Raw genomic sequence first — 27,880 nt, 5'->3', positions numbered from 1 at the left:
TGCTCACTATTGACACACTTTTACCCCTATTTATTTTCAATAATAACATGAATTTAATACCTAAACTATTGATTACACCTAATAAACCGATCATTGTCACATAAGCAACGTATTTGGAGGATGTCGTGTTTTTGCAGGAAATTAGATCTAAAAACATATTTCTGGATAAGGTACTGAACGAGCGTCAAACCAAACAAAGACGAAGATCAACAGGCCCAGGAAGGGGCTAGGTGGATCGGTTACCTTTGCTCTATTTATTATCTGTCTGTATATGCTTAGTAGATTGGATCTGAATCTCTTACAAACACAAAGTTAATACTAACAATGCTATAAGTTTCACGGATTCATAAATCTTGGGGAATACTCTGAGAGAAGAGCTACAACTGATCCGTACGCTTGCAGTTCACAAATTGATGTGCTAACAAGTATCAGTCTTAATTTTCTACGCAAACACATGTATTGACGTACTAGAATTGAAAGCAGCGTTTGTGATAGATATAGATACTCCCTCCATTTTCATTAGTAAACGCATGTCAGGTTTCGAACTTTACAATTTTTTACCAATAATTCAGTCAATATTTTTTTTATTTTTTATAACATAAACTTGAAATACTTAGATAAACGGAGGGAGTAGCTGTAAATGTTTTCGCATACCGCATTGCTACTAGTCCTTGACCGGCGTCACTGCTCCCTTGGTCCTCCAGTCCACATAGTTGGGGGCCTCGTCGGTGTTGCCACCGCCGGACATGCCCCCCGCGTTCATGGTGCCGAGCTGTCCCATGACCTCTGGGGCTGAAGCCACCTCGTCGAGCTTCATGAGGTACATGTCCTCGAACTCCTCTTGGGTGAGGTCGGTGAACTGGTTCTCGCCGAGCTCATATGAGCTCCCGGGCCGGTTCATGGTTTCGATGAACTTGACATTCTCGCAGTAGACCTTGAAGCGGTACTGGAATTCCTCTGGGGTCGCATAGGTGCGATTGTATTCAGCCTGCCAGGTATGGAACCGCTCCAACAAGGGTATGCGGATGATGGGTATGATATCATCACCGAACACCGTGCCTGCCAGGAGGCTGGCGAACAGTAGGGCGACAACTAGCGAAGCTGAGGCGGTAGCCATGGTCATGTGGTGTATGTGATAACTAGTATCACTGGCCTTGCTGCCTTGTGAGCTAGCTAGTAGTGTGGGCGCGTTTATATACCGGTGCCACGGTACGGAGATGGCTGTAGATCTATCGTCAGCAAATGTAACAGTGGTTTTCCTCTTCTACACTTGATCTGCTATAATGCATTATGCATGGTGTTGCACGGCTATAGTACTGATGCTGATATGACTAGGTGTGTACTGAGCAAGGGAAAAACCATAGCATACTTGCCTATACTTTGGTACTTGGGCAAAGGTTCTTCACGAAAAATAGGGGAGCAAATAAATGAAATTAGGGGAGCATGGGAAACTATTTGTCAATTACCAAGTACTCAGCTGAAGTAGGATCAAGTCAGTACATAGTTCGAGGTATATTTCTTTCGTTTCAGTTTATCATTTGCCATGCTTGTTCCTCCTTTAATTTCTCCATGTGCATAGCAATTGCTTAACCTCAATTGAGCTAAAAGATCTCTCTCTACCACGAGGAAAAATACTTTGATTTTAGCCTATAAGCTCTTTATCTCAAATAGTAGCTGGAATTAAGAACCGTGGCAGATAAAACTTGATATCTTAAGACTGATCCCAATAAGAACCGTGGCAGATAATACATTACAATTGATTATTTAGTCCATCAATAATTTGAGAATCTATATTATTCAATAAAAGCATTTTTAAGCTAGAAATATTTTGATTATTGTTTTGGAAATATTCTATATAGCACTACGCGATGAAGTAATAATAGGAGTACAAGTAAAATAAGTTGCAGCAACTAGGATAAGGAGCTCTCCATTGGCTTCTTGTTGGTACAGGGTTGGATGATGTTATAATCCTTAATTCATGGTGATGTCAGCCAAGTGATCTAAAGTTTATCCTCCATCGCGCTATTATCTTAACCATGTGAGTGTGGATGCATGGAGAGTCAGGAGAGATTGCCAAGTGCCTCACCATGTATCAACTGAAACATATACTAAGGTAAGCCATCCTACCTATAAACATATCTGGTAGATATTGATCGAGACTAGCTACCCTCTAAAAATAATGCCCTTAATTCTTAGAATAAATATAGAAAAACACGATCCTAGGATTTGAACCGAGGTGATTTGGTTCCATCGCAAGGAATAGAACCGAACGATCTAAGCCAAGTTCATTCATGGTCGTTCCTTATTTGATCCTTCTTTTGACAAGAGATGAAACAGTGATTTTCTTCTTCTGCACTTGACATGAGATAATGGTGCTGTATGGCTGTACTGATGCTGATGAATTGTGTGTACTGAGCAAGGGAAAAACCATGTTGAGAGAGTAATAGCATGCTTGCCTATACTTGGTACTTCCTCAAAGGTTCATCATGAAACATACGGGAGCAAATGAAATATGCAGCTTTGGGAACTATTTGTCAATCCCAAAGGACTCAACTAAAATAGGACCAAGTTAGTACACAGTTCAAGGCATATTCCATTCGTTTCGGATTTTCTGTTATGCTTCTTCCTCATTTCTTTCGTGTGCACCACAAATGCTTAACTTGAATGATGCACGTCTCGGTCTCTCTTTAAGGTCTCAATGTTTTATCCGCCTATTAGGACTTCCTCATTCCAAATTCTTTATAATTACTCCGTTCTAAATTATGGTTCACTTTCATTTAGCGTATTTGGTACAAATAAATGTACTATCATATTTCAATGGATTTATCAAAATTAATTGGATGCTATAGATGTTAGTATTTTTTATAGTAACTTAGCCAAACTAAGAGAGTTTCACTTAATATAAAGCTAAACTTAACTCTAATTTAGAAACAGAGAGTGTGATGATGATAAAGGCACAACACTAAACATGTGCAGCAATGCAAGACTTGACAGTAGTGAAGCAACACTGCACCACAAGGACATCGAGTTTTTCCTCGTGCAGATGTCATGATCTGACTTAGGAGTAGATACCATATGTGCCTGCACCTACACGTCCTTGTATTGTCCCCATTAGAGGTCACGCTTTTTTGGAAGACACATTGTATTTAGAAACTAGGGATCCAAGAGCGTATCCCCCTTCATGTATTTGTTAGGAGTTAAATGCATTAAAAATCATATATTTTACAAAAACTTGTTATTTTAGGAGCGCAATAAAGTAAAATAAAAAATAAAATGCTCATGTCCCAAAGGATCTGCTAGCTAGTAGAGTGGGCGCATTTATATACCGGTGCCACGGTACGGCGATGGTTGTAGATCTATCGTCAGCAGATGTAACAGTGGTTTTCCTCTTCTGCACTTGATCTGCTATAATGCATTATGCATGGTGATGCGCAGCTATAGTACTGATGCTGATATGACTAGGTGTGTACTGAGCAAGGGAAAAACCATAGCATACTTGCCTATACTTTGGTACTTGGGCTAGGTTCTTCATGAAAAATACGGGAGCAAATAAATGAAATTAGGGGAGCATGGGAAACTATTTGTCAATTACCAAGTACTCAGCTGAAGTAGCACCGAGTCGGTACATAGTTCGAGGTATATTTCCTTCATTTCAGTTTATCATCTGCCATGCTTCTTCCTCTTTTAATTTCTCCGTGTGCATAGCAAGGTCTTAACCTCAATGGCGCACATCTTGATCTATCTCTTACAATTCTCGAAGCTAATTTAGCTACCAAATGTGCTAAATTGTTCCATCCTGGTTTTAGCTAAAAGATCTCTCTCTACCACGAGGAAAAATACTTTGATTTTAGCGTATAAGCTCTTTATCTCAAATAGTAGCTGGAATTAAGATTCCTTTAAGATGAATCTCGCGGTTTTTGGAGCAACGAATCGTATCATCTTCTCCTCCACGGTTCTAAATAAAACCCGTGAAGAGTATCTCCTACAGTTCAAAAAAATGACCATATGAGATAGAGATGTTATCTCTCTCACGGTTCCGATTGTTGGAGTTAACCTATCTATCCCCATATAGATCGAAATTGATATCTTAAGACTGATCCAAATAAGAACCATGGCAGATAAGACTTTACGATTGATTATTTAGTCCATAAGTAATTTGAGAATCTATATTTTTCAATAAAAGCGTTTTTAAGCTTGAAATATGTTTGATTATTGTTTTAGAAATATTCTTTATAGTACCACACGGTGAAGTAATAATAGTACATGTAAAATAAGTTGCAGCAACGAGGATAAGGAGCTCTCCATTGGCATCTTGTTAGTCAAGGGTCATGTCAGCCAAGTGACCTAAAGTGTATCCTTCATCGCGCTATTATCTCAACCATGTGAGTGTGGCTGCATGGAGAGTCAGGAGAGATTGCCAGGTGCCTTGCCACGTATCAACTGAAACACATACTAAGGTAAGCCTTCACTGGTAGAGAAGTGAGCTTTAATCCCGGTTGGTAGGGTGCTTTTATCTCGAAAACGCATCCGGGATAAACCATCCGGGACAAAAGGGGGGGGTCTTTTATCCCGGGTCACTCAACCGGGACAAAAGACCCCCTTTTATCCCGGTTGGTAACACCAACCGGGATAAAAGGGTTGAGAGCGCCGACGCCGCAAAAAAAAAAAAAAAAAATCCCGAGCTCCCAGGCAGGCCCCCCACGCGATTTTTCACGCGAAATATGCGCGTGCGCGGTTCGTGGGATTCGAACCCACAACCTCCAGCCTCGTGCGTAGCTTCCTTACCATCCCACCTACACACCACATCTGACTATGTAGGGGATACTATCCTTTTGTATTAACTCGTGGGGGACCCTTTTATCCCGGTTGGAATTTCCAACCGGGATAAAAGGCTCTTGACCCTTTTATCTCGGTTGGTGTTACCAACCGGGATAAAAGGGGGGGTCTTTTATCCCGGTTGGTGTTTCAAACCGGGATAAAAGGCCTCTCAGAGTCTTTTTTTCCCATTAGCCTTTGCAACCGGGATAAAAGGTTCCGGTTGGTGAGCCTCCCACCAGTGACTGAGTTTTAGTCCCGGTTGGTGAACCTTTTATCCCGGGCCAACTTTAAACCGGGACAAAAGGGGGTGGATGGAAAGTCGTTTCTCTACTAGTGCTTCCTACCCTATAAACGTAAATGGGACGTTTGTAGGAGACTAGCTAGGTTGGTAGATATTGATGGAGACTAGCTACCCTATAAAAATAATGCCATTAATTCTTAAAATAAATATAGAAAAACACGAGCCTAGGACTTGAACCATCTAAGCCAAGTTCATTCACGGTCGTTCCTTATTTGATCCTTCTTTTGACAAGAGATGAAACAGTGTTTTTCTTCTTCTGCACTTGATATGAGATAATGGTGCTGTACGGCTGTACTGGTGTTGATGAATTGTGTGTACTGAGCAAGGGAAAAACCATGTTGAGAGAGTAATAGCATACTTGCCTATACTTGGTACATTGGCAAAGGTTCTTCATGAAATATACGGGAGCAAATAAAATAAGCAGGTTTGGGAACTATTTGTCAATCACAAAGGACTCAACTGAAGTAGGACCAAGTAGGCATATTCCATTCGTTTCGGATTTTTTGTTATGCTGCTTCCTCATTTCTTTCGTGTGCACCGCAAATGCTTAACTTGAATGGCGCGTGTCTCAGCCTCTCTTTCAGATCTCAAAGTTTTATCCGCCTGTTAGGACTTCCTCGTTCCAAATTCTATATAATTACTCTGTTCTAAATTATGGTTCACTTACATTTATCAAAAGTTTGACTTTAATCAAGTTATAGAAAATATTTTAGCACCTATAATACTAAAATAAATATATACTGTCAAAACATATTACATAGTGAATTTAATATAGAACTAATAGTTGGAAAGTTTATGGAAAATATATTAACACTTTGAACATTAATATTTAGCATATTTTGCACAAATAAATGTACTATCATATTAATTTATTTAACAAAATTAATTGGATGTCATAGATGTTAGTAATTTTATAGTAACTTAGCCAAACTAAGAGAGTTTCACTTAATGTAAAGCTAAACTTAACTCTAATTTAGAAACAGAGAGTGTGACGATGATAAAGGCACAACACTAAACATGTGCAGCAATGCAAGACTTGACAGTAGTGAAGCAACACTGCACCACAAGGACATCGAGTTTTTCCTTGTGCAGATGTCCTGATCTGACTTAGGAGTAGATACCATATGCGCCTGCACCTACACGTCCTTGTATTGTCCCCATTAGAGGTCACGCCTTTTTGGAAGACACATCGTAGTTAGAAACTAGGGATCCAAGAGCGTATCCCCCTTCATGTATTTAGGCTCTGTTAGGCATGACTCCAACTCTGGGTGGAGCTACTCCACTCCAGAACTCCAGGTGGAGCCAGCTCTGGGTGGAGTTGGAGCTGTCTGGTGAGGGTGTTTGGCTGGGAGGGTGTCCCTAGCTCCAGAAAAGAGGAGTTTGAGGGTAGATTGCCTTTCTTGCCCCTGGTTCGACTTGAACTACTTATCACAAATATAAAATGAAACTACATGCATTGAAGTTCAAAATAATAATAAATTACATGTTCCAAAAATTTAAAATTTCAAAATAAATTCATAGTTCCAAAATAAGGTCGTTACAATAATCATTGCACTAATTCCATGTTAGGGCAATTGATGTAGTCATACTATCACGAAAGGTGTCCATAGTCACAAAGCTTGATTCCGAAGTTGATCCATCGGAGGCATGTTGAGACACAACATACTTGTTGTATCTTTCTGGAATAGTAGGCATGTAGGTAGGATCTCTATCAAAATTAGCAAAGTCCACATCAATGCTAGCATGTTCACGTATGAAATTGTGTAGAACCATAGTAGCAGCAACAATGTTCTTTTGTGTGACCATTGAATAACCGGGCATCTTGTAAAGGATTTGCCATTTCATTTTTAATACTCCAAACGACCGCTCAATAACATTACGAACAGATGAGTGTATACGGTTGAACTTCTCTTTTGGAGTATTTGGTTCCATACCTCGATGCCACTCGGGTAAGTGGTACCTTTCACCCTTGTATGGAGCCAGATACCCCGGACGATTAGGATAGCCCGCATCTACAACATAATACTTGCCTACACATACGTAAAATAAAATAAGTTTGTGCATACAAATATGAAAAGGAACATAAGGAAAAATATTTACCTTGAGGAGGATGTGGGAAGACATTTACATCTGCTTCCAATGCATGGTACAATACACTAGTGTCATGCAAAGAACCCGGTTGACCCGTAGCCACATAGGTGAAGCGCATATCAAAATCACAAACGGCAAGCACATTTTGAGTTGCAATTCCAGTCTTACCAATATATCTCACTTGTTCTTCCGATGATAAATACACACGAATATGGGTTCCATCAAGTGCACCAATGCAATCCTTAAAGTGTGGGTATGCTCTCTTGTCATTCCTAATCCTCTTGTGCACATTGCGAAAATTAGGATCTGTTGGTCTAAAGAAATCTTGTGCCATGGCAACCACACAATTTAGAACTTCATGAAATTTTCTACTAATGGTTTCACCTGAGTGTTTGAACTTATTCTGTCCTCTTCTATTTGACTCACACCCACCACATGTGAATAGGAAAATGGCCAACATTTCAAGAGTATTCATGTGCTTCGATGGTTTTAATCCGTACCTCTCAACCAACACATCATGAAGATCCTGAAAAATAACCTCATTCATCCGAAGCATTCGATGGCACTCCCCTGGAGTGTTTACCGTCTCCATCAGCCATCCCATTCCACTCTGTTATGAAAACATAAATCTCGGAGGTGCCTTATCCATATATAAGTCATGATAACTTTGTGCTAGCTTACCACAGCTCTCAACCATTTTAAAAAAATATTCACCATCAGAATCACTAGATTCATCAGACTCACTTGAAGACATCTGTGAATATTGACATAAATGAAATGTAAGATACAACTGTCATACATAAATAAAATGCAATAAAATAAAATGTACCACACATGCGACAAAAATAAAATAGTAGCATACACAAATGACATCACTCTCACTAAGCCAATTTCTATTTTTCATATTTATCATTGTACTTCCTCCTAAGCCAATTGAACCTAATCTCATTAGTAGGCAAGGTCATGAACATCTCCCTTTGCTCCTTCTTCACAAACAGTTCAGATGCCATGTAATGTTCATTGCTATCATAGCCGGCCCCACAAGCAATCACAACCTCCATCACTTCCTCAATAGAATATTTTCCATGTCTCTTCGAAACATATTCATTGGCTGAACTTGCCATACTTTTTATTGCTTCTTGAATTAGGAATGCATTTCCAGACTTCGCTTTTTTACCACTCCTGTCAACAGGCCTTGCCAGTCTCTTGCCACTCGCAGGTGAAGGAGAAATACCAATATCCTCCTCTTGTGTTTCAGGAATGAAATCATCACCTTCTGGCTCAAAATTGGTTGCCTCATCTTGTGTCACATCAACATTTTCGGTTGCTTCAACATTCACAACATGAGGAGACCAATGATCAATACCAATAGTAGTAATGTCAGCAAAACACTTGGCTAATTCATCTTCATTCTCAAGGCCTTTCTTTTTGAACTTGCTACAACCCGGAATGTCATGAAATAAGCACATAATATTATTATAAGTATTATCAACAGGTTTGACATATGCAAAAAAATATAGCAAAATTTTTTAACCAACTTACAGCTCTAGCTTTTTTCCACCATTCATCATCCATAGCAATAGTCTTCTTTATAGGATCCCAACCAGTCCCTGTTTACCTTAGCATTAGTTTCTTCCATGCTTTGAAATCTTCCTTCAACTTGTCCCATTTGTTCTTGATCTGACACTTGGTAGCCACAATTCCAGTCCTTTCCTTGAACCCCTTCTCAACCTCAGCATAACCAAGTGCATTCAAGTGTGTGTTTGGCCGATTTCCTTTTTCAACTTGTTCGGCAAACAACACACACAACACTCGAGTGTTCTCCGAATTCCAATCAATTTCTGGCATCTATCGAACTCACAAATTTCATATTAGAAGGCCTCGAGTATATCAATTTTATACACACACAGCACTAGAGTATATCAATTTCATACACACACAACAACCTCAAAGGCACAATCAAAGGTGTACTCCTCCTGATGCATTTCAGTTAATGAAAAAAAAGTTTTTGCCATACCTTGTGGCCGGCGGAACTCCTCGAGATGCCAGGGACGGCGGGGGATCTCCTCCTGATGTGTTTTTGATATGTGCTCTGTGTAATAATTGACAATGATTAGAAACATATCATAAATTTTGTTGCGAATTTCCTCCAAGTTCTTATTAGTCAGAACAGTGATGCAAAATTCAGGTTTCTATGTTAATTGCTATTAACATCTAGTAAAATATTTGTTGTGACAACAATAGAAAGAGTAGAAGTCATAACAAAGAGATCATAAGAGGGTGTTGTTAAGCCGCAGGAGCACTGTTATGAGGCTATAACTATCCTGGCCTTTGGTTGGATTCCGTCTACCAGCAGAGACTCTACAGTCTCCATACTTGAAGAACAGCTTTGGCAGAAGCTCAACTTTGTTTACTCTAATCGCAATAGATGATGGCAGTACAACTTCGATACGATCACAGATGACCCAACAGATTAACGGAGAATGACAAAAACAAACCTACAGGTGCAGTATCCATCATTCCATTCCAAGATTCTTAGAACTAGACTGACGACTTTGCTACATGTACCGTTCCCATGCATCTTAAACTAGACAGCATGGTTATAATCTCATTCCAAAAAGGATATTTCTACATGAACCTACTCGACCTATACCCCGATGTACACCTTTCCGACCATATATGTCTAGATGTATCAGCAAGTCATAACAGCTTTTGTATGACTCAGCTCAACTAACAAAATCACCTTCCCTGACCTCTCCAGTTGCTGACTGCACACCGAACTGCATCTGAAAAACACATATATCTAATAATCTAACTATCTAATCTACTGTATTAATCAAGATTCCAAACACATCCAAATACTACTTCAATGGGGAAATATCATTCGAATGAATCAAATAAAAATTGCTCAAAGCTGGGGATTTCATACCTTTGACGGTGGCGGGCGGGCTTCAGCGGCCGGCAGTGGGGTGTTGCAACCGGCGGAGGCCTTCAGCGGTGGGGCGCTCCGGCCGCCGGTGGGGCGCTGCGGTCGGCGGTGGGGCGCTGCGGCCGGTGGCGGGCTTCGGCGGCGGGGCGACACGGGTGGCGGCGGGGCACGGCGGCTGGCGGCGGGCTTCGGCGGCCGGCCTCGGGCCTTCGGCGACGGGGCGCTCGGCCGGCGGTGGGCTTCGGGGGCGGGCTCGTCCAGACGCGGCGGGAGGCGAAGCTAGGCGGCCGGGCGGGGGTAGGAAACCGGCTGCGGGCCTAGGACGGCTGGCGGCGGGGCTCGGCCGGCTGCCGGCGGGGGTGGACGGCCGCCGGCAGGGGCTACGGCGGCGGCGCGGCTAGGGTTGCGCCAGCGCAGGTATGCGCGGCGCGGGCGGGACTAGTCACGCGAGGGAGAAATAACAGAGGCGCGAGGGAGATGAAGAAATAATGAAACGTTATTTTTGTGTAATCAGTGGCAATGGTGGGTAATTACCCACCAACTCCACGAGGAGGTTCAAAAGAGGGGGTTTTGGAGCAGTAAAAGAGGTGCTCCAAAACTCCACCCCCATTTGTACTACAGCTCCATGGAGTTGGCAGCTCCATGGAGTTTTGGAGTTGGGGTGTTTGACTATTTTTTTTGCTGGAGTCGCTGGAGTTGTGGAGTGGAGCTATGCCAAACAGGGCCTTATTAGGAGCTAAATGTATCAAAAATCATATATTTTATAAAAAGTAGTTATTTTAGAAGGTGCAATAAAGTAAAATAAAAAATAAAATGCTCATGTCCCTTGATGACCGTGGGTATCGTATGAGCTCAAAAAAGTTGTCTTTTCTTAAGTCCAATCGACGATCGAAAACAATATATAAATAGAACTTATCAATTTTATTTATAGTTTGGACAGACTAAGTTCGGATGATAGCCAGGTAGAGATATAATAATTCATTAAAAAAGTTCACATTTCTCCTCTCCTCCCCTCTCCTGATATCTCAGTTTACCCCTCACGCTTCACACAAGGCATTCCTCTATTATCCATGGCATGTGCTCTACCAAAAAACAACCAATTTTGCGCTATAATCATTCCTTGATCATGAACGAGAAATCTTGAAAACAGCGAGGAGTTCCTCGCCACGATCGACAGCCTGCACCATATCACAACTGGCGAGCTGGTGTCCCTCTCGGAGTAGGAGATCATCGATAGCGACCAGACCCCTCCGGACGACAGCTACCATGACCGATGGCGGCTTCCCAGCAGTGGCTACGAAGGTGGAAAACTCGCAGTCCTGGTTGGCAGGGAGTAAATCTTCCGAAAATTCATCCTGAATAAAACAATTGAGATGAAGGGAGGGTCTTTAGTCCCAGGTCACTGAACCAGGACTAACGACCCCCTTTAATCTCGATTGGTAAAATCAACCGGGACTAAAGGGCCTGCCACGCCAGGCGCGGGACAGGCCCCTTTACTCCCGGTTGGTTTTAAAACCAACCGGGACTAAAGTCCTGCTTGAAATTTCAGGCGCTCCCCCCATGACACCTGTAATTTCATGCATCACGTACGTACCCTTTAGTTAACCTTTAGTACTTGAGACTTTTTTATACTGAATTCAAACTAGTATTTAAATGAATCAAACTAGTATTTATATAACTACTATACATACAATTCTTAGTATATATACGATTCTTAGCATACGATACAAATCTTAGCGTATTCTACAAATCAAACTATCTACGATCTTCCCATCGAGGTGTTGCTCAGAGCATCTAATTTTCATCCATCGTAATAAAATTCTCCTTGTGGATTTACCACCTCGTCCACTAGGAATCCAATGAGACCTTCACATGTTGCCGCTACTCTTTCCTTCCTCAAGAGTCCCTGTTGAATATTATACATCTATAATTTGGAGACATATGAATTTTACACGAACAATTAAATATAAGGAGGTAGAAAATAATTAACTATTAATAGTTTTATTTTACGTACTTTATATTCGTGCGGTGTCATCTTTAGTCCCTTGGGTCCCAAAAAATTGTGTATATGCTCACAGATGTAGTAGCCACATAGATTATTCCCGAGTTCCTGTCTTAAGCACTTTAGTGGGGAGAAAAAGAAGTTATGAAATATTCGTGCTATAGAATGTACAAAATACGTAGACTTCATACATACCAGGAAGCATGTGGTCCATGTAAGTTTTTCTTTGAATGAACCTTTGTGTGTCCTGATGAATTATGTCCATGTGCTGCGAATTAAAATAATAAATGATATAGTGTTAGGTGAAAATTTAGAAAACAAACTTTTGCGATAAAGGTCCAAAATTATTACAAGCCTAGCATGTCTTGCATGTCTTGGTACTCCACCGGATCTTTCCTCAACGAATCGAAGATAGTGACGTGGCTTCTTTTAAACCAATTATAATGAGGATCTAGTGGTAGCTATGTACGTAAATGTTCATATATATTAGAGCTAACTAACATTAATCAGGTAAGAAAAAAGAAAATGAAAATAGACGGTATACACACACTTACTTGAAGTTGTATGGTAGTATGAAATCCTTGTAATTTTGTTTGTCTAGGAAATTGTATACTTCCACCAACGTTTTGTCCGGCGCATCCTGTATCTATTTTTGGTTAACTAGGGATGGATCCATGAAGCCAACATGGAGGTACGCTTCTCGTCAACACGTCTGTATTAGCATCTTACATAAAATGGAAGACAAAGTTAGTACGACGATGCACACACAAAAAATAATGATATGAGCCAAAATTTACATGTAGATAAACGGATACTTATAGAACCCAGGCACCGATCAGAGAGACGTCCAGGACATCATGATGGTACACTTCGTATATATCCTTGAATTGTAGCCACAGGATATTCTTGCCTTCAAAGTAAAAATCTATCGGTTTAACCTTAAGGCCAAACATCTCCCTCTCATCGGCGGACAACTTCATGTACCATCCATGGAATTCATACATCTCTGTTGATAGCGTCCGTACCAACTTAGGCCTTAGCAAATTAACCCGGCTAAAGTGTACTCAACGTCGCCTCATATGCGAACGGACACTTTAATCAAGTTAAAATGGTAGTCCAACGGGTTTCACCCAATAAAACCACTTGTCTCGAATCGAAACAAAGCATACTCGCACGAAGACGAGTCCAGAGATTACAACAATCCAGATACTTCATTACAGGTCCCACATTGAGTTACTACAAACCAGTTATTCAGAGGCATAAGGTAGAGTTTCAGAGTTCAAAAGCAGCAGAAAAGAAAAATGGTAGTCTAGCATCGATACAGCAATACCATGGTGAAGCCTTCCATGATATCAAGCACCACGTTCCTCACCGACCGAGGATGGATCCCACTTGATAGTCCAACCCAGAGGGAGATGGGATGGCCAAGTCACACTAGCAGCCAACTTAACAACAAACCTGAACAAGCCACAAGCAAGGCTGAGTATACTAATACTCAACAATACTTACCTATCAGGTAGTAACTACTCCATCGACTCCTAGACATGCAAGGCTTTTTGGCTGAATGGTTTGTTTTGCTAAAAGCTTCTAAAGTAGATCCTTACTTTCAAGTTTTAGCATCAGGTTCTAGTTGATTATCCATTCTATGTAAGCACCTATTCTAAGCAAGCATGGTGATCAAGCAATTTAATCAAGCATCAATATTAATCACCATACTTGTTCCACTGTTTACTCAGTGTAGCACAGTGATCAAGTAGTCTCAAATTGTGAGAGATAGACTATTCGAATCAAGTTTTTAATCTTGCAAAGTGAACCTAAACCCATGACCAATCAGGACCAATCAGGACCAAGTTCCAGAGAGAGTGGGTAGGTATACCCACATCCCGGACCATTCAGGTACTAGGCTTCCCCATCCCATACTATGTATGAGCTTAGTACTTTCATACACTTGACCACGAATACCATCACGGTTCGACCTTAGCACATTTTTCACTAGACAGATGGGGCAAATCCACCAATTCAGAACCAATTGCCCGGCCCCGCCCATCATCCTTATGGTTTCAACATAAGTAAACAGACAACTCCTATAACTCACGAGGGACAGGAAATCACTCAACTTTTACCGAGTCCGTATTTAGCATTGCAACTACACAACCTATCATGTTAGTATTCAAACATAGGTACTTAGGATCATGCAAGTAAGGTTTCAAGCAACTCCTATGAACTTAAATGCACAAACATAGGTAACATAAGTAGTGCATAATTTTAGCAAACAGGGTTATGCTCCGGGGCTTGTCTTCTATTGTCAGCTTAGCTCTACAAAATTTACAGAGGGGTTTCCAACACTAACTTAGGCTACTGGGATTTAGGAGCATGAAAACTATTCATCACATAGTAAGTACATTAAACCACATGTATTTATTTAAGCAATGTTAAACGCACATTTTACATAAGCAAAGATTTTTCCTAGTCAGAATGATTTATCTTGCATATTTATCCATTCTCTATGCTTTCTATGGATTTCCAAAGTTTCAGACATTTTAATACGTTTTAGTCAAGTTTGAGTTTCTCTTTTACCGAACGACACTTAGAACCTTTCAAGGCTTACAACAATGTTCCTTAGTTTTCTACCTTCAATAGACCCTTCTTATTACTTGAGTGTTTCAACCCTCTTAATGAGGTTTTATGAAATAATAATGAATACAAGTTCTATTCCAACTTAATCATGTCCTAGTTATTTTGCATCCACTTATGTGTTTATTTAAGATGCTCATAATCTATCTTGTCTTATATTTATGTGGGGGTTGTCCTAAGGTACTTAGGGGTGGTTTTTGAAGCACTTGATGGTTAGGAGTGGATGATAAGTTGCATCATTAACTTTTAGTAGTTTTGTATCACGACGTAAGAAGCTTAATATGTGTCGTGCCCTATGTGTTAATTGGTAACGTTAGTGGTTGCAACTCCTATACACTACTCAAACTCGTATCCAACATTACCCATCATGTTAATTTGTTTTAACGACATTAAGACCCTTATTAGAAACGGTGTTGACTAACCTATGACCATTTCCTTTACTAAGTGATCATTTTATGACTAAGAGGGACTAAGCAATTTGCAAGATTAAGTTATTCTAACTCACACTACTCGAGCGACGAGGTGTATGATAACAAAGTAAGGGAATCCATACTAACAAACACATAAGTTCTAATAACGCAATGAGATAACCGCATGCAACCCATAGTGATGTATAGGAACAAAACCATTTTAAATAGTGGGAGACAATTATGCTTAGCGGCTTTCCTTGGTTCTTTTCGGGTTCAAACTCGATTTTTATGCCGGCCTCGGCTCAAGGGTTCAAAGGTCATGTTCTCTGGCAAATTGCTCTCTAAAAGAATAAAAATGTGTGCATGCATTAGGGATGATGCTATGAGTGCAAATTCTCATGAAATGCATGTAGCTTGCAAGGATATCTAGTGCAAGAAGTCAGGAACCAAACAATAGCATGATCTATATCTTGAAAATAAACACAAACTGATTACCAAGAAAACCCTGAGATCACATGGTTGTCATTATTTTTAATTTACAGGACATGTATAAAAACACTATCAAAATTTGGTTTCACAATTAGCTAAACACGTACTAAGTTATATATAAGCCTACGAGTCCTGTAGGAAATATCAACCACATCTCCATAACCACGCATATTTGTAACGTAAGGGAACAAGTTCTAGGGAAACAACGGTACTAGCCTCATGTCACTGGAAGGTATGACTATTTGACTAAGGATTTCAATCATGCATGCAAACTAACAAAAGTGATTTCATAGTTTTCCTTTTTATACAATTGTTAACAGAGCAATCTTGCTACTAACAACACAAAATCATACACGGAGGATGAGAGACACTATTTTGCATGATAAGCTAAGCAAGCACGAAAAGGTGAGATTAAAATCATTTGCTGAGAGATAAGTTTGAACTAAATGGCACTAACAGAAGATAACAAGCAAAACTATGAGAGTTGGATTCACCTCAAAATCAATTCTTAATAGGGAGATATGAATTAAACAAGTTAAACTACCATTAAGCACATTAAATTTAAAAAGGCTTGTAAATCAACCATAAAAGTATCAACATAATGTTTTACTTGGATCCTATGTGGAAAACAAAGTTTAATAGAAGTGGTTTTATCATTTTATCAATTTTCTACTAATTATCATGCAAATAATATTATGAGGACAACAAATAAGCATTTAAACTTAAAATAGTAGGAACACCATGGATTACATTAACACAACTTGTAGATCTGAAACATTCATATCAAATGGAACCTAACAAAAGTGGTTTCACAATGTTTAGAGCACTATATGATTTATAAAGAATTTAAGGGCTTTCACACAAAATAAATCATAGAACCTACCACAAAATAGTAACATGCATAAAAATCATTTTTGAAATAAACTAGACCTCATTAGGAACCCAAAAAAACAAGATTCACATTTTAGCATCTTTCTACATTTTTCTATGCCTTTTTGAATTTCTCAGCTTTTATAAAGAAAAAGATCCAAACTAGCTTCGCATCTAGACCCCTGGAAAAACATTTCATCCCACAGATCTGCCCCTGCATTCACAACTAAGCCCCTACATCTTTTGCTCGAGCCCCTGGACAAAAACCCACTTCACACATAAACCCTGATGTTTTCCCCATAACCCCCTGGACTTCTATTTCACAAAGCAATCGGGTCCTTCTTCAACCTCCAGACACACAGGCACGGGACAGACAGGCAGGCTCAGCCGGTGCATGGACTGGAGCTAGTGATGGTAGGGGGAAGCGGCATAGCAGCAGGGGGAAGGGTGAGGTGGCACCCCTAGGCCAAGGGCCTTGCTAGTAGCAGGTCCGGCGCTGGGGGAAAGGGGCGGCCCTGCAGGGCACCAGGAACGGCGGCGCGCCCGGCGACATGTGTGGGAACGAGCGTGGAAAGTTGATGAACATGGGAAGAACACGCGAGCACGAGCACCAGGGACTCAATGAGGTTCGATTTGAGCACTCGGTTGAGGACGAGGATGGCCAGAAGATGGTTCTCCATGGCGAGGTAGGCGGCGACGGATGGAAGTTTCTGCTGCTAGAGAAAAGTGCGATTCCTTGCTGCTCCGTGGACGGCGAGCGACGAGGAGGGGTTGAGGGCGGAGTCAAGGGAGTGGAGAAGCTTAGGGCGCGGGCTATTGGAGGGAGGTGGCTGGAGTTGGGAGTATTTCACCGGCGACTAGAGAGGGGTTGCGGAGCTCGGTTTGGGCAAAAGCTTCTGTTGGAAGGGAATGAGGCTTGGGGGAGGTAGGAGGCTTGGAGGAGAGGCCGCTTTAAAGGATGGGCGAGACAATAAGGATGACATGGTGACGCTGCACAACATTGGTGGTGAGGGGCGTCGCCGGAGTCTGATGGCCGTGTGGCGCCCATGTCGTGCGGTCAGGGCCTTGCCCAACCGGGGCGTGAGGAGAGGTGTGGGATGGAGGGGGAATCACGTGGGCGATGCTCGGGTGACCAATCCAGTGATGGGAGCCTTGCTGGTGCGGACGGAGCTGGCCAACCGGCAATTTTTGGCACCTGTGTGCCCAACCAGCAAGAACAACGAGGAACGGAGGAGGAAGATGAAGCTGACGTGTCGGCCCACGAGGATTAAAACATTCAAATTTTCTCTCCTTATTTGACCCAACTACATTTGTCCAAAAATCATCCAAAAATACACGTTGGAAAGATAAAATCACAAAGAATACAATCCCATAAAAATAAGCTCAAGATCTGCTCTGGTTTTCGCACAATTGACAAAACAAAACAGCCACAATTGAACTTTAAAAGAAGTTTTAGCACACGGAAACATTTTTGAAAATTAGGTAAAAATATTTTTAAATCACTAAATTGTATCTAGTATTTAAATAAAATAATAGGAGACATAGTTGTATAGTAAAAATTGGGGTTGCTTCACAAGTTTGGTTTTTCAACTATAAACAACAATTTATGTGAACTTAAACAATGCATGGCCAAAAAGCTCATTTGTGCGCAAGTAATGCTCATGATGCTTACTATGCACAAATGATGTTTATGATGCTCACTAATGCACACATGATAGATCATGATGCTCAATAATGCACAATAAAGCTTGGGATGTGTAGCGTGCGAAGGTCTCGATTTCAACACATGTTTTCTCACCAATTTTGAACTAGGCGTTTGAATTTCCAAAAATAAAAGTTGGAGTTCGAGGTACATGCTATAATTTTTACAAAGGTCAATAGATGAAAAGCTCGACGGATTTGGAGATAGGATTGTGGGAACTTTGGTGGGATGTCGGTCAAAACTGTTTTTGAATTTGATTTGAAATTTGACTGATTTTCAACTTAGTTTTTGAAGACTTTCCACTTCTAATTCGAGAAAGTGCAAATTATGAAGGTTGTTCAATGTCAAAAGCTCTACCACTTTTATACTAGCCAAAATTTAAGTTCTTATATAAAATTTATTTTTATTGAATTCACAAGTGATTATCAATAGAAGGGAGTTTTAAAACTTAGCAAAATTTGCGGTGTTTTTGGGTCTTAACTCATTGCAATTTGGAGTTAGCTTTGAGCTGCTTCGTAATCACTTTGGTGATTCTCTGATTTGGTCTTTTAATTACTAGGGCTATCACACTCAACTTGCCCTAGACATTCATCAAGTCCCATACCTATTTCTTCCATGAATTTCAATATTTCTGCTTGTTGATCCAAGGCATTGCTGCTATATTTTTAGCGTTTTTTTCTAGTAGATGCCCGAGGTCAGGGACAGGACCACTTGAAGATGACTTTCCTTTCATTTATTTCCTCTCATCAGCCTTGACTAATGCCCATTTGTAGTTTGATAGTAGTGGTATCCTCTTCTTGGCTCCTTCTTCCATCCTAATAAAAAAAATTTAATTCTCTTCGATCTACTAGTGGTGGCTCCATCTCCCTTGCTTTTTTTTCTTCAGCCTATTTCTTGAACCACTCTCTGGCCTTTGCATGGATTTCGGCCCAGCGTTCCACATGAGTAATTGCCTCCCAGCATTCCTTAGGAGTCACCTCAGGCTTCTTTGTTTTCTTCTTTCTTTATCTTGGCTTGGGAGGCGGTGGTCGCGACTTATTAAGTGGTGTTGCAGGTTCCTTGGTTGGGACCACTCTTAGTCCTGGCAACAGTGATCGGGGAGGAGTGTTGTTGTCGTCGTCATCGATCTCACCAACAGGATGTGGTGGAGATGGAGACCTGGAGCGAGCAGGAAGCGACGGTCCCGGTGGTGACGATGATCCTAGAGCAGATTGTGCTGGAGATGACAATCCTAGAGTAGGCCATGGTGGAGATGACGGTCTTGAGCTTTAAGAAGATGGTCGCTGCTGGGGATCTGCAGGGAACGGTCTTGAGCTTTGAGGAGATGCCTTCTTGCTGAGGATGATGATGTAGCGTTTCCATAGAATGATCCTGTGAAGCACATCTCCTAGTGTTCTTTCCTTGTCACCTCCCGGGAGGTCGAGCTCTAGGCCTTCATATTGGCTATCAGCAAGCTGATCTAGGCCGACGCTGGCATAGCCAGGTGGAATCTCCATGCCATGGCTTGTCTGTCCTGCCAGGATTGGTAAGGCACTCTCATACGCCACCTGTACATATAGCAGAAATAAAGAAGTTATTAAACTCCAATCCCGAGGCGTGGATCGATTGAGAGGATTGCATAAATACTATGTATAAGTATACCTTAATGGTGAGGTTGCCGACCGGTGTATGCAGCTCACTTGAGGTGCGTTGCGTGATGGCATCCACAGCGAACTGTTGCTCGTCCACGGGTAATCTTGGCGTCTATGGATCGGGGAGCCCTATGGAAGCACAGCTACTCTCAAGGCGTTGAGAAGGGCTAGCAAAGTTTGGATTCGGCAGTGCTCCAGATTGGACCAACTTCACAACTGCGTGGCCCTCTCGACAATTGATTTCCTCCTGCATTCTTACTTCTTGTGAATGCACTTTGGATTCTAGCATGCGCCGCTGGCTCTCCTCAACCTGTTCCTTTCTTCTCTTGCAGCTTCTGTACATGGCCATGTCGCCTCGAAAAGCAAACTTCCACGAAACGACCCCAAACCCTCGGCACGTCCTGGGTGCTCGGGATTCCCGAGGACCAATGTGAGCTCATCATTCTCTCGGTCCACCTTCAACCTCCCACTCTTAGCATCTTCAATGTTCTTGATAAGCCTTTTGGCGTTCTGATGTATTGTCTCATTAAAGATCAGTATCCTATCCTCTTGGCTTAGGAAGCCTCCATGGGTAATACCAATTTTTCGATCAATCGGGCCATTTAATAATTGTTGGTACGATACCCTGATCAATCACGTCTTGTTCCATCTTGCGCCATCTGGGAATTGCTGTGCCGTAACCACCTCACCCTAGATGCTGATGGTACTCCTTCCGACCAGCATTTGCATCATTGGTCTTGACCTTATTCACACCGTCTTTGCTCCTCTTGTATTCGACAAATGCCTCCTAGTGATCCCTCAACTTTGGCCACTCGTCGAAATCCAGAGTTCGGCCCTTCTTGAATGTTTGGAATTGTGTGGCCATTTTCTTCAGCGTCCAAGATTTCACATCAACTTCATTATATCCTTTGGGAAATGTGAAATGTTTCTTGACATCTTCCCACATCATATTCTTTTCTGTATTTGGGAGCGCATATGGATTAGTACTTCTATTCTTCCATTCCCTGATGCTGATGGGCACATTGTTAGCAAGCCATGTCTGCTCTTAAAAACATCTTAGTTTCCTCATAAAAATCTATATTCTTGTTTCTTTGTCAAAATCTGGTCTCTTTTGGTTTTGAACTTGTTTTGAGTTTCTGTGCTTGTTGTGTCAGATGGCTAGGACCAAGCTAACTGCTCGCAAAAGCAATTGAAGTCATCAGGTTCGCATTGCCCCCGCTCAGCCAGCTCCTCCGAATCAACCCGTGGAAGAACTTGAGGAGGATCCGGAAGAGGTCTACTTCTACATTGAGATGGAAGATGGCAGCATCATGGAGGTCAACTCGGATGGAAATCTGGTGATCTCGACAACATCACTAGCACCATCAGCTGCTCCTACTTCGGACGCTCCAGCACCTGCCGCCGTTGGTGGATACCTATATGACTCCGGGGATGACAGCGACGATGAAGATGAGGACGATGACGACCATAGCAACAACGATGGCCAGGACAACAACAATGACGGAGATGGAAACCAGGATGATGGTCCTCATAGTTTAACGCCAACCTGTGAGTTTCACTCCTCAAAGGATGAACCTGGCTACTTCCCCACGCTGCTCCGGTAAGTGCTGCAGAAGCTAGGAAGCACCATGAAGCCCCTCTGCATCACCTAGTGCATCTCCTACTCCACAATGGACGACTACTTTGTCACCCAAGTCCACATCCGGGAACATTTGGAGACTTCCAGGGGCTTGGGGACTCGCTCGACGCACGACTCCACTACGCCCAACACTACCTACGCCGCTTCTATCAGCGATGCCGCCAGGAGAGCTCTGTGGGCCCTCTACTTCACCCATCGCCAGGAGCTGAGCACCACCGACTACCATCACCTTCCTCGTCGTCAAAGTGGCACAAAGGATACAACAGTACTATTGGGAGAAGCTGGAGAAGACAGTATCAACATCCTTGCTCAAGTCACCACGGCTCTCAACACTGACCTCGACAGAGCCACCGCGGAGCTTGCCAAGACCCATGAGCAGCTACGGGACGCTCACGCCAAGATTGCACAGTTGGAGGCCCAACTTGCAGGAGAGGAGCCACCCGAGGAGACGGACGAGTTTCACTACCCTTCCGTTTCACCACCCCGCAAGAGGCTTCGCTATGGTGCATCTGGCTCCATCACCGGTCTTCTAGGCTAGGTTTCTAGGTTGACTTCTAGAGTTGTCTCGATAGAACCATTCCTGCGAGGACGTGCGGTGTAATAATGTTTGATTTGGATCTTTGTAATGACTGAGATGTTTTGTGGAGTGATGACCACTAATGCATCATTAAATAAATTAAAGTTAATAGTCTATCTAGGTTTAAATCTTGGCTCTCTACTCCTATATCTGCATTATCAACTCATCAGTCTTATCTGGGATTCATTTTTTTAACAATCAGATGGTAAACACTAGGTCAGGAGGAGGATAGGACGTCTCAAGTCAAAGGTGTGCTCACATAATCAACTGACAGAATCAAGCACCACCTCCACCACCAAATTCAACAATGGAACAATTTTTAGCAGCTTAGATGCAACTGTGCAGAACCTAACCGCCACTGTTCAAAATCTGCAAGCCCAACAAAACCAGCAACCACCGCAAGCACCTCAAGCACCCAGAGACAAGCACAGAGAATTCATGAGCCATCACCCTCCCACCTATTCTCACTCAGTGGATCCTTTGGACGCTGATGACTGGCTGAAAGTCATCAGTAAGAAGTTGGATTTGGCACAGTGCAATGACCATGAGAAGGTCTTGTACACTGCAGCATGTTTGGAAGGATCTGCAGCTGATTGGTGGGATGCCTACACCACGGCACATGCCAACACCAATGCCATCACGTGGGAGGAATTCAGGAACATTTTTCGCACACACCACATCCCAGCTAGTGTGATGAAGCTCAAGCAGAAGGAATTTCAGCCTTTGACACATGGCAGCATGACAGTCAACGAGTACCAGGACAAGTTCATACAATTGTCTCGTTACACGCCAAATGAAGTAGACACTGATGAAAAGAGACAGGAGTGTTTCTTGGATGGTCTGATAGTGCCACTCAACTATCAACTGCAGAGTCACACTTTCCCTAACATCCAGACACTACTGGACAAAGCTATAGGCTTGGAGAATAAGCATAAGGAACTTGGTGAGCAAAAGTGGAAGTTCCAATCCCAAAGGCAATCCAGCAGCAACACCCGTCCTCATTTCAACTCATCACAAGGATTTCAATTCTGCTGTGGAGGACAAGGTGAAAGCTATCAGCAGAACCAACAATTTCAACGCTCTTCTAAGCAACCCCAGCAGTTCAACCAATAGGCGCAGCGCACCCCCAACCCTCAGGAAAACCGAGCAGGCAATACAATAGATGCACTAGTGCAAAACAATCCAGTTACACTAGTTCAACCCAATGGCTGCTTTAGGTGTGGTGAAGTGGGGCATTACGCCAACAGTTGCCCCAAGCGCAACATGCAGACCCCTCAGAAGAACAATGGTCAGAAGCCTGGTCAGCAATAGTTTCAAGAAGGTAGTGGAAACGCAAATCCTCAGGGCAACAAGGGCTAACAAAACTTCATGCATGGTAGGGTGAACCATGTGACAGCTGAAACGGCCAAGGAAGCTCCAGATGTTGTATTCGGTACGTTCCTCATCAATTCTGAACCTGCATCCATTTTATTTGATTCTGGAGCAACACATTCATTTATAACCGATCAATTTGTGGCAAAGCATAATATACCTATGCATCCTATGAGGAAAACTTTGCTAGTTAGCTCACCAGGTGGTGAAATGGAAACTAGTCAATTATGCCAACGGGTCAATCTGAAAATCATGGGGATAGATTTTGTAGCTAACTTAGTGGTCCTAAAATCCAATGGTATTCATGGAATGGACTGGTTAAGAGGATGTGAAGGAATTATCCTGCGTGCCAAGAGGTCAGTGCTTTTAACTAGCCCTCAAGGGGACAGAATTGAGTTTGTGGCTACTGCCTCATCTGAAAAAAAGGGTATAGTGAATCAGATAAAAGGAAAATTTTTGGAGGATATCAAGGTTGCATGTGAATACCCCGATGTCTTTCTCGAGGATTTACCAGGTATGCCACCTGACCGTGATATCAAGTTCTCTATTGATCTTTTACCCGACACCTCATCTATATCTAAAAGACCTTATAGAATGGATGTTATGGATTTGGTTGAGTTAAAGAAACAAATAGAAGAATTATTAAGTAAAGTTTTTATCCGTCCTAGCTCTTCACCTTGGATAGAGCCTATACTTTTTGTTGATAAAAAGGATGGCACCAGAAGAATGTGCGTGGATTATAGGGCTCTCAACGATGTAACTATTAAGAATAAATATCCGCTCCCTAGGATCGAAGATTTATCTGATCAAATGAGAGGTGCAAAAGTCTTTTCCAAAATCGCAAAAGTCTTTTCCAAAATCGATTTATGATTAGGTTATCACCAGTTAAAAATCCAAGGAAAAGATATTCTCAAAACAACGTTTACATCCAGATACGACCTATATGAATACACCATGATATCTTTTGGGTTGACAAACGCTCCAGTATATTTCATGTACTTGATGAATAAGGTATTCATGGAGTACCTAGACAAGTTTGTGGTGGTACTCATAGATGATATCTTGGTATTTTCTCAAATGAAGAAGAGCATGAAGAACACTTAAGATTAGTGTTACAGAAGCTTCGGAATAATCAGCTACACGCCAAATTGAGTAAGTGTGAGTTTTGGTTGAAAGTAGTTTCCTTCCTTGGACATGTTATCATTGACGGAGGAATCAAAGTAGACCCAACTAAAGTGCAAGATGTGCTGAATTGGAATCTGCCCAAGAATGTGTCCGAAATCAGGAGTTTTCTTGGATTAGCGGGTTATTACCGCAGATTTATTGAAGGGTTCTCAAAAATCGTAAAACCTCTCACCTCATTATTGGAAAACGGAAAAGAGTTTAAATGGGATGACAAGTGTCAAGCGAGTTTTGAAGAGCTGAAGAAGAGGTTAACTACCGCCCCTGTGCTAATAATGTCTGATATCCACAAAGGCTTCGATGTCTATTGTGACGCTTCACATCCAAGTCTCGGATGTGTACTGATGCAAGAAGGCAAAGTAGTAGCTTATGCCTCTAGAAAATTGAGGAAGCATGAACTCAATTATCCTACTCATGACTTGGAATTAGCTGCAGTTGTGCATGCATTAAAAATTTGGAGACATTATATGATCGGGAACAGGTGTCAGATCTTCACCAACCACAAGAGTCTAAAATACATGTTCACTCAAGGGGATCTTAATTTAAGGCAGCGCAAATAGTTAGAATTGATCAAGGACTACAATCTGGATATCCAATATCATCCTGGCAAGGCAAATGTTGTAGCAGATGCTCTAAGTCGAAAGGGTCAAGTGAATATGACTATAGCACGGTTGATGTCCCAAGAATTGTGTTGGGAAATGGAGCGACTCAACTTAGGAATCATTGCCCATACTGAAGCCGTGACCATGGAAATTGAACCTACACTGGAACAAGAGATAAGAAAAGGGCAATTGATGGATGCTAAAATCAAGGAAATCAAGATCCAAATTGGTTTAAGAAAGACCCTAGATTTCACTCAAGATGACCAAGTAACTATTTGGTTCAGGAAAAGAATATGTGTACCTAAAATTGACCATCTTCGTGAACTCATATTGAAGGAAGCACATGATTCAGCCTATTCCATTCACCCTGGTAGTACCAAAATGTATCAGGATTTGAAGGAGAAATATTGGTGGTATGGTTTGAAAAGAGATGTAGCAACCCACATTGCTTTGTGTGATGTATGCCAGAGAGTAAAAGCAGAGAGCACCAAAGGTCAGTAGGTTTACTTTAGTCGTTGAAAGTACCTGAGTGGAAATGGGAAGAGATCGGAATGGATTTTATTGTTGGGTTACCACGCACTCGCGACGGCTATGATTCCATATGGGTTGTTGTGGACAGATTAACTAAAGTTGCTCATTTCATACCAGTTAAAACAACCTATAATGGAGCCAAGTTAGCAGAGCCGTATATGTCAAGGATTGTGTGTCTACATGGTGTTCCAAAGAAGATAGTATCTGATCGAGGTACTCAATTCACGTCGCGTTTCTAGCAAAAGCTACATGAATCAATGGATACAAAGCTTAATTTTAGTTCCACGTATCATCCATAAACAGATGGTCCAACTGAGAGAATCAATCAAATCTTAGAGGATATGTTAAGAGCTTGTGCTTTAAAACATGGAGGTAGTTGGGATAAAAGCTTGCCGTACGCAGAATTTTCCTATAACAACAATTATCAAGCAAGTCTTAAGATGGCCCCATTTGAAGCCTTATACGGGAGAAAGTATAGAACACCGTTGTACTAGAGTCAGATAGGAGAAAGTCGGGTTTTTGGACCGGAGATTCTTAAAGAAGCTGAAAGGCAAGTCCAGATAATTCGAGATAACCTCAAAACTGCATAGTCACGACAGAAGAGTTATGCTGATACTCAGAGGAGGGAATTGACATTCGAAGTTGGAGATTACGTGTATCTCAAGTTATTACCTATTAGAGGTCTCCGTCGATTCAAGGTTAAAGGGAAGTTGTCACCTCGTTACATTGATCCTTTTGAAATCTTGGAAAGAAAGGGTGAAGTGGCATATTAATTAGAACTACATGCTCGACTGTCAGATGTCCATGATGTGTTTCACATGTCTCAGCTGAAAAAGTATCTCAGAGTACCCGAAGAACAATTACCATTGGAAGAACTCAATGTGAAAGATGACTCAACTTATTTGGAGCAAAGTAATCAGAATGTGCAAAGTACAGTGGAGTCACTACTCTGAAGATGAAGCTACTTGGGAAAGAGAAGATGAGCTAATTGAAGAATTCCCTTAGTTGTTTCCCAATCTTTCTGAATCTCGGGGACGAGATTGGGTAGGATTTGTAACATCCAAATTCCAAAAAAAAAAACAATGTAAGCACCATGGGCGGTCTAGATCTTTTTTAGGACTTAATAAATTTCTTTAAATAAATCTCAGCCTTTAATAATTTAAACAACACTTGAAATAATTTTAGAAACAACAATTGCTTGATAGAGTTTTTATTTTTGCTTTGGTTTTGTTTGAGTGGTGTTTGCAAAATTTTTGAATCAAAAACCCTCTCCATCTCTTTTTCCCGTCTCCAATCCAGCCCAACCGGCCTTTTTCCTTCTTCTTTTCTTTCGGCCCAACTCAACTCAGCAACAAGAAGGCCACCGGCCCGGCCCACCTCTCTTCCCCTCTCCCACCCACCCACAGGCGGGCCCCACCTGTCGTGGCCGTCCCTCACCTCCAGCCGGAGCCGCCGCTCGAGCTGCACCCATGCCGCCCCGCCAGGCCGAGCCCCTCCGCCTCCCCGCGCCCTTCGGCTCCCCGCGCCCGCTTGCCTCCCACGCACGCGCACCGCCCGCGCCCCTTTCCCTTCCTCTTCCAGTAACGGCCGCGGCCATTGATGGCCGGCCGCCGCCGCCCGTTTCCCTTCTCCTATGCCGCCTCCGCTTCCTCCCTCGCCCTATAAAGCGCGCCCCGCCGTCACCCGGCGCCCTCCACCCCATTCCTGCCGCCAACCGCCACCGGGGCCGCCCGCAGCAAAGCGCCACCGCTGCCATTCTTTCTCCGCCGCCGGCCCCCGTGCGCCGCCGCTTCCGCCTGTCACCGCCGCCGGTGAACCCTCCCTCGCATCTCCCTCGCACTCCTCCGCCGCCTGCGCCACCCGCCCGGGAACCCGGAGCGCCGGCGAGCCCGCTAGCCAGAGCCGCCCCCTGCACCGGTGCGAGTGGAGAAGAAGGAGCTCGCCCTTCTTTCTTTTTAGCTCCTGACGAATCCTTTAATTTTGTATCTTTTCTCTGTGTCTTGCAAACTTCACTGAAACCCCCTGAACCTTTTAGATATTCCAATCTAGTCAGAGCTATGCAGTTTTACAGATCTAACCCTGCTCTTTTCCATATTTCTGT

General features: G+C 42.4%; 3 protein-coding genes across 3 annotated transcripts in view; all 3 read right to left on the bottom strand.

The window, feature by feature from the left end:
- LOC101770617 (ervatamin-B) overlaps positions 1-27,880 on the bottom strand; it is a 45,750-nt gene that overhangs the window by 993 nt on the left and 16,877 nt on the right. The gene's annotated exons all lie outside the window — the stretch shown is intronic.
- LOC111257828 (papain-like) lies at positions 664-1,134 on the bottom strand. Its single transcript, XM_022827962.1, has one exon. The coding sequence runs from the start codon at positions 1,121-1,123 to the stop codon at positions 665-667; it is 459 nt and encodes a 152-aa protein (XP_022683697.1). The 5' UTR covers positions 1,124-1,134; the 3' UTR covers position 664.
- LOC111257830 (L10-interacting MYB domain-containing protein-like) lies at positions 7,984-9,316 on the bottom strand. Its single transcript, XM_022827963.1, has 3 exons — positions 9,228-9,316; positions 8,839-9,058; positions 7,984-8,675 (listed from the first exon to the last, which is right to left on the bottom strand). The coding sequence occupies exons 2-3, from the start codon at positions 9,056-9,058 to the stop codon at positions 8,104-8,106; spliced, it is 792 nt and encodes a 263-aa protein (XP_022683698.1). The 5' UTR covers positions 9,228-9,316; the 3' UTR covers positions 7,984-8,103.

This window comes from Setaria italica, chromosome VII (genome assembly GCF_000263155.2).
Source record: "Setaria italica strain Yugu1 chromosome VII, Setaria_italica_v2.0, whole genome shotgun sequence".
NCBI classification, from domain to species: Eukaryota; Viridiplantae; Streptophyta; class Magnoliopsida; order Poales; family Poaceae; genus Setaria; species Setaria italica.
Note: the sequence above shows the minus strand (reverse complement) of the source record. Positions and strands in the feature narration are given on the sequence as shown.

Excerpts from the sequence above, each read along its gene's own strand:
- LOC111257830 (XM_022827963.1), bottom strand. The coding sequence starts at position 9,058 with ATGCCAGAAATTGATTGGAATTCGGAGAACACTCGAGTGTTGTGTGTG. Across the intron at positions 8,676-8,838 it reads TTTCAAAGCATGGAAGAAAC|GCTTATTTCATGACATTCCG; the intron begins TAATGCTAAGGT and ends ATAATATTATGT.
- LOC111257828 (XM_022827962.1), bottom strand. The coding sequence starts at position 1,123 with ATGACCATGGCTACCGCCTCAGCTTCGCTAGTTGTCGCCCTACTGTTC.